The 17,294-nt window shown below is 51.3% G+C and overlaps 4 protein-coding genes across 5 annotated transcripts; 2 read left to right on the plus strand and 2 right to left on the minus strand.

The window, feature by feature from the left end:
• Positions 1–2,776: 2,776 nt before the first annotated feature.
• On the plus strand, positions 2,777–4,396 carry PV10_08596 (lipoyl(octanoyl) transferase). The gene has a single exon (XM_016373634.1). The coding sequence runs from the start codon at positions 2,786–2,788 to the stop codon at positions 3,890–3,892; it is 1,107 nt and encodes a 368-aa protein (XP_016220545.1). The 5' UTR covers positions 2,777–2,785; the 3' UTR covers positions 3,893–4,396.
• On the minus strand, positions 4,287–7,394 carry PV10_08597. Of its 2 annotated transcripts, XM_016373636.1 has the most exons (7): positions 6,994–7,394; positions 6,426–6,554; positions 6,287–6,373; positions 6,175–6,238; positions 5,862–6,127; positions 5,534–5,808; positions 4,287–5,480 (listed from the first exon to the last, which is right to left on the minus strand). In XM_016373636.1, the coding sequence occupies exons 2-7, from the start codon at positions 6,495–6,497 to the stop codon at positions 4,832–4,834; spliced, it is 1,413 nt and encodes a 470-aa protein (XP_016220547.1). In that variant the 5' UTR covers positions 6,498–6,554; positions 6,994–7,394; the 3' UTR covers positions 4,287–4,831. The 2 variants fall into 2 exon arrangements, with proteins under 2 accessions (XP_016220547.1, XP_016220546.1); XM_016373635.1 differs by lacking the exon at positions 6,994–7,394 and having other exon boundaries at positions 6,426–6,972.
• Positions 7,395–9,862: 2,468 nt separating this feature from the next.
• PV10_08598 (uncharacterized protein) lies at positions 9,863–12,626 on the minus strand. Its single transcript, XM_016373637.1, has 2 exons — positions 12,411–12,626; positions 9,863–12,354 (listed from the first exon to the last, which is right to left on the minus strand). Exons 1-2 carry the CDS (start codon positions 12,452–12,454, stop codon positions 10,839–10,841), a joined length of 1,560 nt encoding a protein of 519 aa, XP_016220548.1. The 5' UTR covers positions 12,455–12,626; the 3' UTR covers positions 9,863–10,838.
• Positions 12,627–12,791: 165 nt separating this feature from the next.
• PV10_08599 (uncharacterized protein) lies at positions 12,792–14,342 on the plus strand. Its single transcript, XM_016373638.1, has one exon. It carries the CDS (start codon positions 12,943–12,945, stop codon positions 14,218–14,220), a length of 1,278 nt encoding a protein of 425 aa, XP_016220549.1. The 5' UTR covers positions 12,792–12,942; the 3' UTR covers positions 14,221–14,342.
• The last annotated feature ends 2,952 nt before the right edge of the window (positions 14,343–17,294 follow it).

A 17,294-nucleotide genomic window follows, 5' to 3' on the forward strand; every position in this document is an offset into this window, starting at 1 on the left:
TTGATACAAGCCTGCGATGAAAGATCTCAATATCCACTACCTCTGTCTAGATCTGGGCCCGAATCTCGACCTCACATGCCACCATGTCCATGAAATGAGACCGAGTCTAACGTAGCTGAATATCCACGACCATTTGCGCCAATCAAACATGACTGAAATGAAAAGAAACAGTCACGACTTTCTGGTCATGCCATTGCGATTGCGATGGGTTCAAGGACTGAATCACTTGTTCTGGTGGTGGTTGTCTCCGCCACGTCCCTGAGCAGAGGTGACTTGGGAGTCTTCGAGATAGCGTCCGAGATATGACAAGTACTAAGAGGGCCGGAGGTTAGAGCAGTGACAAGATACATGGAAGTGAACAAGCTGAGCGGAATTGGACGGTCCAACCTCTGATATGACAGCTTGGGTGGTCTGCTCTCGGCGAGCTTGGCTTTGAGTGTGAGGTTGGGCCGCGGCGGAAGATGACGAGGAAGTACTCGAGCGAGGAGTGTTGCCGGATGGTGAGTCTTGATTCTTTGGGATACTCATGGTCAAGGCAAATAACAAGGTTTTGATGGTTGAGGGATATGAGGGTGACGAGGAGGGAGATGGACAGTTTCGATAACGCTATTGGCTCTGGATGACTGGAAGTAGAATATCAGTTGCTGGAACTACTATCAACAGGATTTTGATATCGCGATCTTGGACGAGCTATAACTCAGATATGTGGGTTGAGCGGCAAAATGCCTGACTTTATAGCCAAGATATTAAATCGATGAAATAAACTTCTCAAGGGCTTAATCCCATAATCCCTGTGTAGATCGGACTGGCCCAATTTGACCTGACGATCTTTGAGTGGCTTGATGACTTTAGTTTCTTCCGTTTGTGTATGACTCTGGACGCCAGATAGCACCACATCGGATAGGCCCTGGGATGACTCGGAGCAAGGCTTTAGCAGAGCATGGCAAGCAAGAACCAAGACATTTAGTCCAGCCGGAGCGGAGGATGGCGGGGCTCTACCTGAATAGGGCATGGTGCATATACCACAAGAGGAGAGGATAACGAAGGAGGACACTGGCCACAAGGCGAAGAATGGACAAGGCTCAGATTCGGGCAGTGTAGAGTTGAGAATTGATCGTGTCGAGGACGTCATGTCAGGTCATAGAGAGTCCAGTGTTGGACGGAGTTGAGGTCCCGAGTCTACAACAGAGCCTTGTCCCATGCATGATGCATTAAACGCCGCCCTAGACCCATATCCTGCATGTAAGTGGATTGGATGGATGGCAATATAGACACTAGACGTTAGAGAGGGTAGGGTTGCGACGGTAGAAGCAGGTAAGCCAGGTGTGCGTATATCGTGTATGGGGATGTCGAGGAGGATCCGACAACAGCCGAGTAGATCAATTTGACAATAAGCCTGATTGGCAAAGGAAGGGATCGAAACGGAGATGGAGTAGCGTGATCGAACAGGGATATGTAGGGCTGTGGATGGGGGCGAGAAGAAGAAGGAAAAGAAAAAGAGGAAGAAGAAGAAGACGACGACGCAGAACAGGCAGAACCAGTCAAGGCAGGCAGGAGCAGACAAAAGCAGATTGAAAGAGGCAGGTACGGAAGGACAGAATTGGACAGCAAGAACGACACAATATCGTGAGTACCTTCCCACTCGTTGACAAGATGAGGCTGTACTCATCACGTCACCAGCCATCAGGGTATTCTGACAGTTACCATATTCTTCTCGTATTGAAGAGTCTCAACACATCCAGCACGAGATATTCTTAGTCGATCGCCAGGGGCTGAAGTGATTGCGCGAGTTGAATGCCAAGTTACAAGATGACTGGAGAGGTGTTGCGTTGCAGGTTTCATGGATGATGCTGACGTGACGAGTTCCTGATACCTGGATGGCAAGATTTAAGTTAGCGTCGAGGCTGGTGAACTCCGAGAGTTTGGTTAGCGTCCCAGGTTCCCCAGCGTCTCTAAAGTGGCTAAGTAGAGTACAGTCTACGAGTACGGAGTACAGATCATTGTCACCGACCGAGCTCTTTCCGTTTCCGCCCAAAATGCGTGCCCAGGTACGAACCAATATCCCAACTTAGGAAGGAGCCCCCCACTAGTGGAAGCCCATTGATCTCCCCGGTGCCGACCTCGTGTCATTCGGTAATGTGCACGCTTACCAAATCAACCTGTGAGTATCTTAAATTCATGCTTCTTCGGTCAATCCGAGCAAGTATGTAGAGGCTGTACATCACTACTCACTACCGTGATTGGATGATACACCGACGATGTGATGGGCGGTGAGTCTGATTAGGCAGTGGTGGGCTTGTATTTAGAATTTGCGTTTGTGCAAAATCGTATGATTGAATCCTTCTTCATTATTTTCACAACCAAATTCACATGTGTGCCTTCTGTCCAAACCTCGGCTGATCGGGGGAAGGAACAACCCTGACCCAGACCACTTGCCTTGTATTCCAATTACTCCCACCTTCACGTGGCACGCGGTCCTCGTCTCCGTGTCTGCAACTCTCTCGCCCTTCTCCCTCGTTCAGTCTCTATCCTCATCAATTCTCTCATTGGTGTCCAATCAACCACTTTGACTCAATTGTCATGCATCAACCTCGCGCTCGGCCTCGTGCGCGCCCGCGCCTCGATTACTCTTGATACTGCTCGGATCTGCATCTGCACCCGTATCCACAACCATATCCACATAGTTTCAACGCTATACCTTTTCTGGCGGTCTCTTCTACCTCTAGTTCATCCTCGATAAGATTTCTTCACACCTCATGAGGAACCAAAACCACCTGCTCCGGCAATGCGTCTCGCCCACTTACATCTTACGAAGCCCATCTCGTACGTACGCTCTTTAGCTTTGCAGGACGCTCTTCTACATCGGCACTTTGACTTTAAAGACAGTCTACGAGCTAGGAGAAGCCTCCGAAGTGGCGTTTCCGGCGAACCAGACCAGAGCAGAGTCGATATCAAGGGACCAACGAACGACCCTTCCGGTCTCGTACCCGCACCATTTCCCAACTTTGTTTCAAAACGGACCGAGACCACTCGTACGAAAAGGAATCTTGCTCCTGCCCCTTTGGAAACCTCAACCTCAACCTCAACATCATCCTCTTCTTCATCGCTCTCCTTCGCCGCCACCACTGACAACCCGGGTGCTGAGCACAGCAGTCCAAATCCCCCAGACCCAACTCTCATCACCTTCTCAACCACTCCCACTTATACAGTCGGTCGTCGCCACCTCCAGACCAACCCCATCTCGCCGTCGCAACAGGCATTTTTGTCTGCATCGGGCGCTGCCACCTTCCATGCCTCTCCCCGTGGGGGCCTCTTGACCTATCATGCTCCCGGTCAGCTGACAGGATATGTTGTGGCGGACCTGCGACGTCATGGAATTTCCCCTCGGTGTTGGATCCAGATGCTGGAGGACTGCGTCATGCACACTTGTGCAGCCTTCGGTGTGCGCGACACCACCCGCACTGATGATCCTGGAGTCTGGATAAAGGGGTCCGATCGTAAGATCTGTGCTATTGGAGTCCAGGTTTCCAGAGGCATCACCAGCCACGGAGTTGGTTTCAACATTTTTGACCACTCGATTCCTCCGGACATGGCCTCCACTTTCGCCTTTACCCCCACACAGATCAAGTCGCCATCCTACTCGCCCCTCACAAAGGGTTTTCTCTCCTGGGGGTTTAGTCGGGTGATCGCGTGCGGACTCGAGGGCAAGAGTGTTACATGGTTAGACCGCGAAAAGGGCGACCAACAAACCGCCACAAATCCAACCCACATCCCCCACATCGCCGATGAATTTGCAGTGCAGATTTCCCGCCACATCAATCGAATGAGATCCAACGGCAAAGAGGAAATCTCGGCCGTCTACACCATCAGCGAAGCCGACCTTGGCCTTTGAGAATCATGTTGCCTTCCAAATTTGCGGTGTGATGGTGGGAGCTACCCCCTTGGACGCCACTGCCCAGCGACAGATGCCACCATTCAGTGTCGCCAAGCCTAGCCAATTGCGATGAGCCAGCAGGCTCTTGAAAGAGTTCGTTGGCCTCGCGCCATCGATCAGGCGATGCACGGTGCACGACCGACTACCTGTCCAAGTAGCGGATCCTTTTCGTTCCGAAATCTACGAGTGCGAGGCATACGACCCCAAGGGGCCGCCCAGCCTCTCCTGTCTCCCCATGTGTGCATTTCTCTCTATGACTCGTCACTTGGCCATGTTCATGGATGATTTACAAGGTGACAAGAATAATGGCCCCAGTTACGAGGATGATGGTATCTTAGTGGTAATGATCAGAGTGAGAATGATAAGGATTAGCAGTTGGCATCATTAATCAACGGGACTAACCACCGGCATCAGCAAACATCCCCCATGCATCAACGCCAAGCCTGCTCATGTGCCCTCAAAATCCGCAGTCTCGAGCCATATTCTGTAAATCTACGGCTGGGGCCGCGAACTTCTCTCCTGACAAATGAGCCATCTATGGTGCATTTTCCCACGAAGCTCACGTGGCGCCCCGGTCCTGCGCTGTCATTTTGACGAGAACAAAGATGAAAATATCCAGTCTCAGGACTTTCCATTTTCAGACCCTCCGCCTCCGCGTCGCGTACCAAATGGTCGCACGCCAAGCTCCCACCTGAGCATTCAGACTGTTTTGCTGTATCATTGTGATTCGTCTGACAAAACCCGCCCTCACCTGTCCTCCTAGCTGTTCATGGCTCTCTTGATGATTAGTGGTCGTGTGGCAGGGAACCGGATCTCCATGCGGCTGAACTAGCCACAGGAGAGGCAAGAGACATCTCCCGGCGATCATTCGCTCCGGTCAGTCAACCAACCAACGAATCAATCGATTTTGTTGTATTCATGTTTGGCATTCCATATCTGAGGCTGGAACTCAGAGTTGGTGAAATGATTCAGATTTTGCGTCGAGCTCCCAAACGTACCCGGGTCGAGCGGGATGCTCTCATGACGTTCCAACTTGTAGTTGTAACAATATTCGTTGTATCGCACAAGAGGTTCTTTCCCCGTCGCTGTGGCTTGAGGACCACCACTGTGATTGTCCGATGTGGGCGACGGCTGAGGCGAATGGGGAGACGAGTTGAAGTGATGGCTATTCCGCGGCTGTTGTATGACCGGGTCCGAGTAAGCACGATATGTCAGTGTACGATTTCGGGCGGGCTGCTGACTGTCCACGTCGCTGAAAGAGACGGGAGAAACATAGGACGAGTGGGCTGACTCTGCCATTGGCATGCTGATGGGCGGAGCAACCGCATAGTGATCGCTGAAGTTGGATGCTGGTGCGGTATAAGCTGTCGAAGCTTCCGAGTGTGAGGAAATAACATTTGAGCCCGGGAAAAGAAAGGCAGAATAGTTCAACGAGTCCATGTCTCCTCTAAATGGGTCGTTGCTGTAGGAAGGGACATATTGGGGGACATGGGTCTGCAGGAACACCTGGACCGGGTCGTCCTTGTAGATGAGATCGTAGTGACCCCTGTGACACGAGTCAATCAGGACTTTAAATAAATTGTGAATCCATCAACTTACGGTCTGTAGATGAGACGAATGGTTGGCCAACTTGGAGATGCGTTGGGCACAAAAGCATGTGGAGTGACTTGGTCGCCATCGCTCCGGTCAAGATAAGATACCTCAACGGCGATATAGGCAGGGGAGATGACGGCGTCAGTCAAAGCTTGCAAACCAATATGGTCAATCTCTTGGTTTGCAGGATCGATCCTGGTCAGGCAGTACTGATTCACTGACATCTCGAGAAAGTTTTCGTATCGTTCGGACTGAACTTGCATAAAGGCTGAGGTCATGATCTACGTTGGCTGTTAAACTATTGTCCATGGTGTGAATGCCGGGTAAGGCTTACCTTGAAGTGATAGATGATCGAGTTTGATTGGTTTTCATCGTTCAAGGCCTGCAAAAGGACAGCCTCATCCTGCTGGCCTTGCTGGATAGCCTTGAGAATCTCATCGAAAAACTCCCATGTGTAGTCAAACATGTCGACAATGATATCGTAGTCGATACCTACGGCACGCATCGTCTGCTCGAATGACTGCAGCCGAACTTTTTCTTGGTTGATCAAGCCAACGTCGCCAGACTTGAGCAGTATCTCGAAATAAGCAAAGACCACGGCTAGATGATCAGCAAAGGCTTCAAGTCAAGGGGGCATTGAGTCGCACCTCGCCATCCACACTGTCCGTCGCCTTGGATGGTGCGATATGAGATATGGCTTTGCTCGAGAGCCTGGGCGGCTGGTCAGCCACGAAATGAGAGGTAGTCGATAGGTCATACTCGGGTCTTGATGACAAAGGCTTGATCCGCTTGAGCATATTCGCTACTAAGTTCAGAAATGGGCTTCTTGGGTCCGACCTTGGGTCCCTATGATAGTATTAGAGCAAGTAGGTCAGAACAATGGTGGGGCAGATCATACAGAAAGAACAGGCCGGTAGTTGTCGGAAAGCTGTTGCATGCGCTCCAACTCCTCAGGGTCTGGAGTTGCCATTGCAATGTGAGTGTGGCGGAGCGGGCTGGGCACCGACGATGGCAAGTGAAGATGGCTCTGTTTCCAGGTCGAGTTAGTGTTCTGTCCGGTGCCCACTATTGAATGAATGCGAAGGACTGGTGGAGAGGAAGCAGGGTTCCGGAAATAGGGTTGACGGTTGTCGTGGCCATGGTAGGTCAGAGAGGAGAGCTGGAAAGACGGCACGGCATGCCCAGAGACGAGTATGGTGTTGGCAGCTCGCATTGAAGCTTGTCGTGTGAGTGTCCGCTGGTGGTTAGAGATGACAGAGATGACAGAAATGGCCACACAATCTTCTCAGGTGGGATCGAGGAAGAACTTGTACGAGAACAATGGTAGGGTGGAAGCTCATGGGGGGAGGAAGGTGGCGAATTCAAGGGACGAATGACGATTGAGAGCATGATGCGTGAAGCAAAGGTCGAAGGCAGTTCAACGGAGGAGGTGTGTTGAATCATAGGGATGGGGAAGAGGAACTGACCTGATGGTGGAATGACCCCAAGAGAAAGAATCTTGAATGCTTTGTGCCCACGAGTCGTTGCACGAAGCAAACAAACAACGTACGCTGATGAAAGTTGAAGCTAGAGGACGAATTCAAGGGTCCGACTAGCCTACTAAGACGCCAATGCAGCCGGGGAGGGGGAAGCGGCGTCTGACAATCCTCAGCAGCATGCGTCGACACAATATGCGTAGGGACGGTAGGTTGCGATAGGATGTTGTGGTTAGCGTCAAGAAGAGCCTGACTGATTGACCAAGGACAAGCCAATCGGAAGATTTAGGGGAGAAATGGTGAAGAGTGGGTGAATGGGCAGCATGCGGGACCCTAGTGGATGTGTGGTGCGACGTGCGCAATGACAGAGGCTGGCCGAGGAAGACTGGCGGTGGGCGAGGCTGAGGGAGCAAAGAGGAGAGCGGCACCGACAGCGGCGTGGCTGTTTAGGGTCTTCAGTCAATGAGGAGGGAGTGGGAAAAGGTATCTTGATGTTCGGAAATGACGGCAGCAGGGGAGAGGATGGGTCAAGAACGAGTGCAAAAGTAGGGCGACCGGATCTTGAGCGGGGAAGAGAGGGTGCAACACTCGCTTAGTGCGGATATGTTGGCCTCCGCTGAGGCTTGAGGGATGATTCGAGAGTTTTGAACAATGGCAGGGAGGATATTGGATGGATCGATATGTCGGATCGTTTAAGGAAATGTGGCAAGTTCCAGTGCGTTGACCACCATGAGCAGTTAAGAGTCCATCCAGATGTTGCAGTGGGGACGGATTGTCGGTCCACCATGTGGGGAGGCTTAAGTATGGCTTGAGATATCTGGCATTGACTCGATGAGGGATGAGAGAAGTAGGGCAAGGCCATTAGAATGACGGAAAATGATTCCCATAGACGACGGATCGGTGATGGTGGTGATGATGGTAAAATTCTAATGGGATGAAGGAGAGATTTGGGGCGCAGTTTGGAAGAGGGACGAGGGAAGAGCGAGAGGGCGAGAGCAGAGCAGAGCAGAGCAGAGCAAGAGCCTCCTTCTGATGCGTTGGCCTTTGGTTCTTTGTTCTGAGAGGAAGGAACTATTTGCCGCTCACCATCACCAACGAGGCAACAACGATGTCGCGGTTTGCATGCAATTTCATGTTTGCTTTGCCTGGGATCTGTGAAACCCATTTCGGTAGTGGTTCAGGCAGCTACGGTACTAGTAGGCACAGATACCCAGGGGGAAGCAAGATAGGCATGGTAGACTACTCCGTACTGTGTGTGGTAGATACCTACCTGAGGTACCTGGTTCTGTACCTTAGGGGGTAACTAGTCTAACTTAGGGGCCGAGAGGATCCAATAAACTATCAAGCGATTGCCCTTCCGTGAATGCTGTATGGTTATTACTTCAGTGACTCAGTAGGCGGGAAGGCGGCACGCTGCAGCATAAAGCAGGTCCCTTGCAGGCAATTAGGACGGAAGCCTTCGGACGCCTTCGGGCGCCTCGGGCCTTCCACAGCGGGCTAAAGACGTCTACTTTAAGTGACAATATTGTTTAAATGTTGCGTGGACGGTGGCCCGAGGGTCGCTCCGTCTGGAGCCCCGGGAAGGCCGAGTGGTTTCCCCCTCGTCCCCCCTCGTCCCTCCGCCCTTGGCTGTGGACATGGAATGGAATAAAACATGGAGGTATTCAACCTCCACTGTCCAGATGCCAGCCTCCATCAGTCAACAGTTGAGTCAATAGTCACAACTCCAAATTGAGAGCCCTATGGCTTGTGTCTGCGAAGTGACACTCATGTCCTCAGCACTATTGGCTCAACTCCAGGCGAAACAGCACTTCCCTGGTTATTCAAACTCGTGTTTTGTTGAGTTGAAGCGCGAGAGTGGACATGGCACGCATGGTCCAACACACTTGGCTGCACATTGTCTGCACAAACGATCGTACAATGGACCTCTAACCCTAGTGAGCCCCCCTTGGCAGTGAAAGAATGCTCCGAGGACAACCCCGACGATCTCTCTATCTGTTGGATATCATTGATTCACCGTCTATCCAGTTGTGGGATTTCCGCCCATCATCACCAATTTCGAAAGAAGCGACATGGTTTCACGCATGGGATTGACCAGTAACTCCATCTGACTCTGCGCTTCAATGTCAGTTTCTGCATCAGTAGAGAAAACTTTATTAGCATCAGCACTAGTTAGCATCAGCTGGTTGAACAATTGATTTACTTCCAATTACTTTTGTGCTCCCTGTCCACCTCGACAGGCAAGCCCAGTTGAGTTTGCAAAAGATTGGACATTGCATATTCCCTCACCCTAGTCGAACCGGAAGAGGCATTCAAGAGTGGACACCGCGGCATCGAGCCAGACACGCAAGGCCAAAAACGACTCGACCTTCCGTGATAATTCGCCATGACCGTGGTCACCAACGAATACCTACTGAGGAAAAGCCTGACCCACACGAGTTCAAATGTGATATCGGAAAATCGCAGAGTCTGGTCGAGCCTGGAGGGTCGTGATGGCATCGCTGTTTGCTCGCTTAATGTCATGGACCCTGCAGACTTCGTCGACAAGAGATGACAGCGGAAAGTATAGACGGCGACCCCCAGGCGCGTGATGCAGCCACGCAGCCACGCAGCCACCCATCAGCACAGAGAACCATGTCTTGATTAATCAATTTCCAGCTACCGTTTGAACTGCCAACATCAACCTACGATCCCTCGCGGCTGTTGCGATGTGCAGAGCCGGCCAGTCAGTGACTGCGGACCCTGCCTCCAGAGAGCGAGAATCCAGACAAAAGCCAACACACCCCAGCAAGCAATCCTTGACCTGGCCCGTCTGGGCTTGAACAGTCCATCGTGCACCCCCCCGACGTGCCCGATTCTGGTCCGGGCAGGGGCATGAATTGGGTAAGCGACATGGATCATCTACAGGGCTCGGGAGAACTCAAGCCGGAAAGAGGAGGACACAACGGTTTGTGACAGCTTTCTCGGTCGTCAAAAGTGGCAACCATCTCTAGACTTGGACTTCGCTCATCCTCAATCGGCCTCACACTCTCAGACCACCCCAGGGTCGCTAGCAAAGGCCAACGTGCCAACGTCTCCTCTCTCAGCCATTTCAGCCATTTGCGATGCTCAGTTGCAACTACCAACCTTGGGAACGATCAAGTTCACTACCCCTGATGCCCGTGTGGACCCCAAATCCAGCAACCGCTTCAACTGCAACCTTTGTCTTATCTTCGCCTGCTCATTCACCTACCAGGTCTGGGGCTAGGCCTGGGGCTGATTCGTCATCTCGTCCCAGCAGTCTGGATCCGAGGTCCTAGCATGTAACAGATCCAACGCTTGCTCACTTGCCCGTCACTTCCAAGCCGGGCCATCGCAGTGCCACAAACAGACTAACAATGCACAGGATCGCGATCAAAATGATCTGCTGAGAAGTTGGAAGCATGCCGGCTGGGCCGAGAGGCCTCGTGTAAATGCTCCCCCAATCAATCATTGTTGCATGCGCAACAATCTCCTCAAACACGATCCTGCTCCGAGTCTCGAAAGCTGGAACACGAGCGAGTGCGTACCATACATCCTCAGGGCTCAGCGAAAGCATCCATCCCCAACTTGCAAATTGACGTCAAATGTATTCACGTGAACCAACCCCAGGACCGGCTTTTGATGATCGCTGCTCGATATTGACAGCTGGATTGCCGGTAGTAGGCAGTTGCAAGGTGCAAGGTGCAACAAACACGATGGTTGACAAGCAATCAGGTACCATCTGTCCTCTGTGTGACCCTCGCTTGTGTGACAGACGCCTTCGCTAGCAAGATGCACGCCCTCCTGGCGTAAAGCTCCGGAGGCATTGTCGAGTTTCAAACTTGAGGAAATAGTTTACTACCACCAGCCGCAGCACCCAATCCACCTATGCCGCCTCCCCGTCCACCACCTCGAAAGCTCGCATGCCCGCCCCGACGTACTGGCCCTCGAGTAGGAATTGCATCTCCACCAAGGTTGAAGTTCATCAAGGGGGCAAAATTGGATCCACTCTGCGTCTCCTCAAACTTGAATCCTTCGCCATCTTGCAGGACCGTGGTCCACAGCGCTTCCACCGCTGTTGTCCATTCATTGAGCCGTTGGAGATGTTCCCTGTCTCCACCGTCACTGTTGCCACTCGTGTTCGATTTGTTGACTTTGACTGTTCCATTCTCCTGGTCGATGCTGGCGTCCAATTTCTTGTCCACGATTAGCACACCAAGGATGTCCTCCACCTCCGAGACGGGGATCTTGACATGTTTGGAAATGAATTTCAAGGTGAAGCGCGTGTATGGTGCCACGAGTTTGAGAACTGCGGTAGAACGCATGTTGCGGCTAACCTCGTCAATGTTTTCGGCAATGAACGGATCCGCGAGGAGGTCTTGATTGTCTTTCAAGATGGACTCGTACCGGTGGAATTCATCCCGCTGGTAGGCTTCGACCAAGTTCGTCATGGCTGAGATGCGCGGGTCATTCTTGTAAGGTTTGGTTTCTTGGCTGTCAAAGGGGTTGATGGTCGATTTCATCAGCATTGTGGTGAGCACCAGATATTTCAAAACCTGGATCCGCTGCATACTGCCTGCCTCGTCATAATTCTTGAACGACTCGAAGAAGTCCGACTGTGCCTCCTTCCAATTTTCTTCGCTCATGTGCATCTTGCCTCCACACTCACGGATGATGCCTTGGACTTTAGGGTGAGGGACGGCCGACCGGACGGTCAGGGCCTTTTGGTACAGAGATTTCAAGCGTTTGTTGTTCTTCATCTCGGCGTACATTTGTATCTCAAGGGCATATGCCTCTAGGGAGTACGTGCCTTTGCCCGGGTCATCAGAGCCATCCTCTTTTTGGCATGCCTTGTGAATTTCTCGCACTTTGGACGTCAACGAGGTGTAGTCCTTCTTGTCAAGGTAGAGCTTTGCAAGTTTGACATTGGTCTTGAGTGCCAGCCGCTCGTTGTTGGTGCTCTGGAATGTCTCCAACGTGAGACTGTAGAATTCCTCCATGCACTTGTACGCCGTCTGTTCGGTGGCCACCTTTTCAATGTAGTCGAGCATATTGTTGATGGACTTTTCCGAATAGTTTCTCGTCACTGCAGACTTGACATAGGTGAGCAGCTCTTTGTAATGTGCAACGGCATCTTCAAATCGGCCAAGAGAGAACTCCAGTTTGATGGCTTGTTTGAGGCCCTTGAAGCCCCAATCTCCCTTCGTCTCTTCGAGGGCGGGGACACCGAGGAACTCATCGACCGCAGCGGAGGGATCATCGGCTTTTAATTGTTTGGCTTGGTAGTATTTGTTTTCGATGTCGACATCACCCGTGGAGCCATCATCATCGTCTTCGTACTCGAAATCATATCTACCAAAGTGTCAGAACAGTCAAGGTCATTTGCGGGGTCTAAGAAGAAATCTCACTGCTCAGGATCCGACTCCTGCATGAAATCATCGTCGTCAGACATGGTGAGGGTAATTGGGAGGAGGCAAGCTGCGGTGGAAGCGATCTATGCGGATCGGAGGGAGGTAGGTTTAGAATTAAAATGAACCGCGCATGAGCAGAGCCACTCACGCTGGATGCTTGAAGGCCGTGAGATGAGAATCAATTCAAGGGCCAGAAGTTGAGTGCAGAAGAATGAAGAATGTTTATCACGTCGTTGACAATTCATGAGATGTGGAGGTGGAGACCAGGCAGGCGCGAGGGGCGTGATGTGATGCATGCAAATTAATTCCCCGCCGGCTTTAAGGCTCCTATCAAACATTAGCATCTTTTTGGAAATCGTCACTCTCAGATTTTGTGACTACGACTACCCAACTCCATAATTTGGTCCACTTGCGATCCACGCCGCCATCTTGTATCTGGTTTCAAGTCTCCTGGCGCTCAACTTTTTCTTCGGAAATTCCGACCCTCTTTGTCCTCTACTGTGTCCCTTCCGCCTGCACACCAGTCACGATGGGCGGCGACCTCAACCTCAAGAAATCATGGCATCCGGTGCTCATGAGCAACCAGAAAAAGGTGTGGGAGGAGGAACAAAAGGCACTGGAAGAGCGGAAAAAGATTGATCAGATCATGAAAGAACGAGCAGAGGAGCGGCAGATACAAGAGTTGGAAGATCTACAGGCTGCTGCAGGCGGTAGCAAGAGACAGGCACGAGTGGAATGGATGTACAATGGGCCATCGAGTGGACAAGCTGGCACGACCGAGGAAATGGAAGGGTATCTTTTGGGTAAGAGGAGGATCGATGGACTACTGAAGGGGACCGATAATCAAAAGTTGGAGAAGTCAGCGACGCAGGACTCCTTCATGGCCATTCAAAATGCCAACACAGCACGAGACACCGCGGCCAAGATTCGAGAAGACCCGATGTTGGCCATCAAGAAACAAGAACAGGCAGCCTACGAGGCGATGATGAACGACCCTGTCAAACGACGACTTCTACTGAAAGCTGCAGGTAAAGGGGATGAATCGGAGCGAGAAAAGAAACGTGCGAAGCATCATCACCGTCACCATCACCACCATCATCGACATCGAGAGGATCGTGCTCGAGACCGCAGTCGAAGTCGGGACGGAAGCCACGAGAGAAGGGACAGGGATGAGCACAAGAACCGACACTCAGACCGCACAAGGAAACGCGAACGTGACAGAGAGTCAGACCGACACAGCAAAGACCGACCCAGACGCCGGAGGGAAGATGACGAGTCCACAAGAAGTCACCGTCGGGGAAGACGATCGAATACATCATCTGTATCCCGGTCACGATCTCCGCCACGACGAGAAGAAGAACAGACACGGTCGAGGTCCAGGTCACCATACCGACAGAGAGAGCGAATGTCAAAGCCAGAAACACGTCGTCGAAGAAGTCGATCTCGCTCTTACTCGCCACCTCGACGCAATGGTCACAACAACGGGGTACGCAAAATGCAAAGTTGGCATTCATCACGAGCGGAAGGGCAATCATCGTCGAGTGGTGGGGGAGATGACAGAGCAGCTAGACTGGCAGCAATGCAGCAAGATGCTACAGATCTGGATCAACAAAGGGAGCAGAGACTAAAGGAGATTGCTGAGAGAGAAGAACGCGAGAGGGAACGAGATGACAGTGCGAGGATGCGCAGCTCGAAATACGGCGTTCGAGCCGAGTTTGTGGACAAATTCCATAAAAAGGCAGGAGAGATGAGCCTTGGACAGCGAATGGGGAGGAATGGGGTGTCGGTGAGAGACTCAGACGAGTAACAGAATCTCAATCACATTTCTTTAGATAGATTTCAGTCTTTGTCAGATGAGTGCGTTTTGTGGTGAGGGGCGAGGCGCTCGCTTGTATGTCTACCGCTTTGTCTCGACTGCCACCAGTCAACAACTATCTGAGAGTCAATCTCAATCCCTTTGCGTAACATCGAGGCTAGACGTTGCCTTGCAGATGGTGTGGCGTGGTGGAGGATCAAATCCTGGCTGCCCAGACACTCCAGAACACGTGCTCTGCCAAAAACCAAAAACTCAACACTGCCAAGAGATTGCTACCACTTCCATTAGGTAAGAACCCAACCGTTCACATTGTGGAAGGTGCAAGATTCACCGTCACGACCATCAACATCGTCCTCCACCACGACAGCAGCGCGTTTCAATAATATGATGATGACTTGAGCAGCCATGAGCCTTTCTAGTGATGCTGTTTGCACTGTGTAACCGCTGACTACATTCATCCGGCCTTGGCTGATGACTCTTGACTCTTACTCCAAGTGACAGCCTTGGACAACTTCGAATTTCCCATGTGGAGGATGCCTGGAACCTTGTAACCTCCTGCCGTCCACCGTCCGCCGTCGGCCCCTTCCTTATCAAATTCCAGTGTTGCCTTCGCACCTGCCCAGATAAAGTCGTCCACATCCACGTCAATTTCTTCTCCAGCGACTTTGTCTTTCTTCTATAATTCATCGCGTGTCGTTCCTTTCTACACTAATACTTGCCTCCTTACCCTTGGGATATGGCCCCAATCTCTTTCCCTTTACTTTCCATTGCTAACCACACGTACCTGATCCCTTCTTCGCCAAAACCTGATTCCTTGCCCCAACCACTTGTTCATAAGCTCGCCCGGTTTACTGAAGCTTTCATTCCTGCAACTATCATAGAATGGGAAGACGACGCGTTCGAACTCGAGAATCTCGAAGAAATCTGCCTTTCTTATGAAAAGAACGATGATGTTTGGACTCGTGCATTCCTGTCGCGTACGTTCATACCTCAACCATCCATCTTTCTTCGCAAACAGAAACTGACATGCATCTCCTTCAGTCGTCATTCTCTTGCAACCACCTACCGTACAGCATGGCCTGGTTAGGAAGGGCATCTTCTCGGTAGATAAGACCTCGTTTTCCCTGGCTAGCGGCCCATCTGTCGTTGAAAAAGCCACAGGAAGGGTGTTGCCAGTTTCTAAGCTATTGCTTGATACCCATGACGCTTTTGTATCAGGGCTGGTGCCCATATCCAAATCTCGCCCCATGTTTACTGAACTACCTGTGAGGCCTCCTCGAACACTCCGTCGAGTCTTCAGCATGCTAATCAAGTCAGACTCATCTCGGAGTTCCAGTTCCCTCCAGACTCGGACTCACTGCTCCAGCCCACAAACAGCCTCTGGCCGGCCTGAGATTTGCTGTTAAAGATACCCTTGCTCTCAAGGGCCTGCGAACTGGTTATGGCAACCAAGCTTGGCGGGACCACCACCCACCTGCCAAAGTCACCGCTCCAGTAATCGAATTGCTCATCGAAGCTGGTGCAATCCTTGTTGGAAAGGTCAAAACCACCGAATTTGCAGAGGGTCTGGATCCAAATGAATGGACTGAAGCCCCTTGCCCTGTCAATCCGCGAGGAGACGAACACCAAAAGCCATCTTCTTCAAGTACTGGCAGTGCCGTTGCCGCAGCAGCATATGAGTGGTTGGACTTTACTATTGGCACCGACACTGGTGGCTCCATCAGACATCCTGCTGGTGTCAACGGCCTCTACGGCCAGAGGCCCTCACATGGCATAGTCAGTCTGGAAGGAGTCCTTGGCGCCACTGACCTATTCAATACGGTCGGCATTTTCGCTAGGGATGTGGACGTCTTCTCCCGTGTGGGCTCATATCTTGTTCATCCTCACCCGAAGCCTTTCCCACTTCCACTTACCAAAAAGTATAAATACAACCTGCTCTACCCAACTCGGGCTCCACAAATTGTCAATCCTGACCAGCATCATGGTGGCCAACATCGATGGTTCCCTCATCCGTCAGTGGATGTGTCGGTTTGGACAGAAGCCGAAAAGCAGATTGAGAACGTCGTTCTAGAGATTGAGGCCAAGTTTGACTGCCAGCGGATAGCTTTCAACATCAATGAGCTGTGGAGGGCTACACCACCTGTAGGTCAACCTCGCTCTCTCGATGACGCTGTCGGACATGTTTACTCCACCATTACAACTGCATCGGCTGTTCATGGTGGTATTAAACAATTCATGGCTGAGTATGCAAAGGCCAATGATGGACGACTCCCCCCCATATCTGAATTGGTTCGACGTCGCTTGGACCATGGTCGCAATCTTCCTGACAAGACCATTACCTTGGCTTTGGAGGCCATGCAAGCCTTTCGGACATGGACAGAAACCACTTTATTCGGATCCTACGATCAAGAAGCCATCACAGTCATCATCTTCCCGCAGGCTTGCGGACGACCCGATTATCGTGATGATATCGCCGACAGAACACTCCTCTTCAATGATACCTTTAGTATCTATGCATTTGGATACCTTGTTGGATGCCCAGATTATACGATCCCCGTGGCCGAAGTACCCTATCATTCGAAGATATCCCGACAGATCGAATATCTCCCCGTTTCTATCAGCTTAGTAGGACGGCCCGGCACTGATGTCGAACTGTTCAACATTTTGCAACATTTGCACAAGACCAAGGTCATCTCCAACGTCGAGGCAGGCCCTCGCCTTTTTCTCAAGCCTGCGTCTCCTCCACACCAGTTGAACGAATTCGAAGAATAGACACGAATTAATGAATTAATGAATAGTGCATATCGAGCGGCCGCGATCCTAGACTTTGTCGGTTGGTGGCTTAGAATTACATCATTACTACCGGAAATTCAAGACCACCTTTGCATTCGATTGGCCTCATCGATATTTGGCCATTTTGTAAGATTAAACTGCCTTCAGATAAAGCAATTCAAGCGTCTCCATGACTTCCCATCCTTCCGATCTTCTCAAATTACTCATACTAAGAATCCAAGCCAATATCGTCTCATCTCAAACCTATTAAGCCACCAAGTCAGAATTACACA

Source organism: Exophiala mesophila (genome assembly GCF_000836275.1).
Source record: "Exophiala mesophila strain CBS 40295 unplaced genomic scaffold supercont1.6, whole genome shotgun sequence".
NCBI lineage: Eukaryota > Fungi > Ascomycota > Eurotiomycetes > Chaetothyriales > Herpotrichiellaceae > Exophiala > Exophiala mesophila.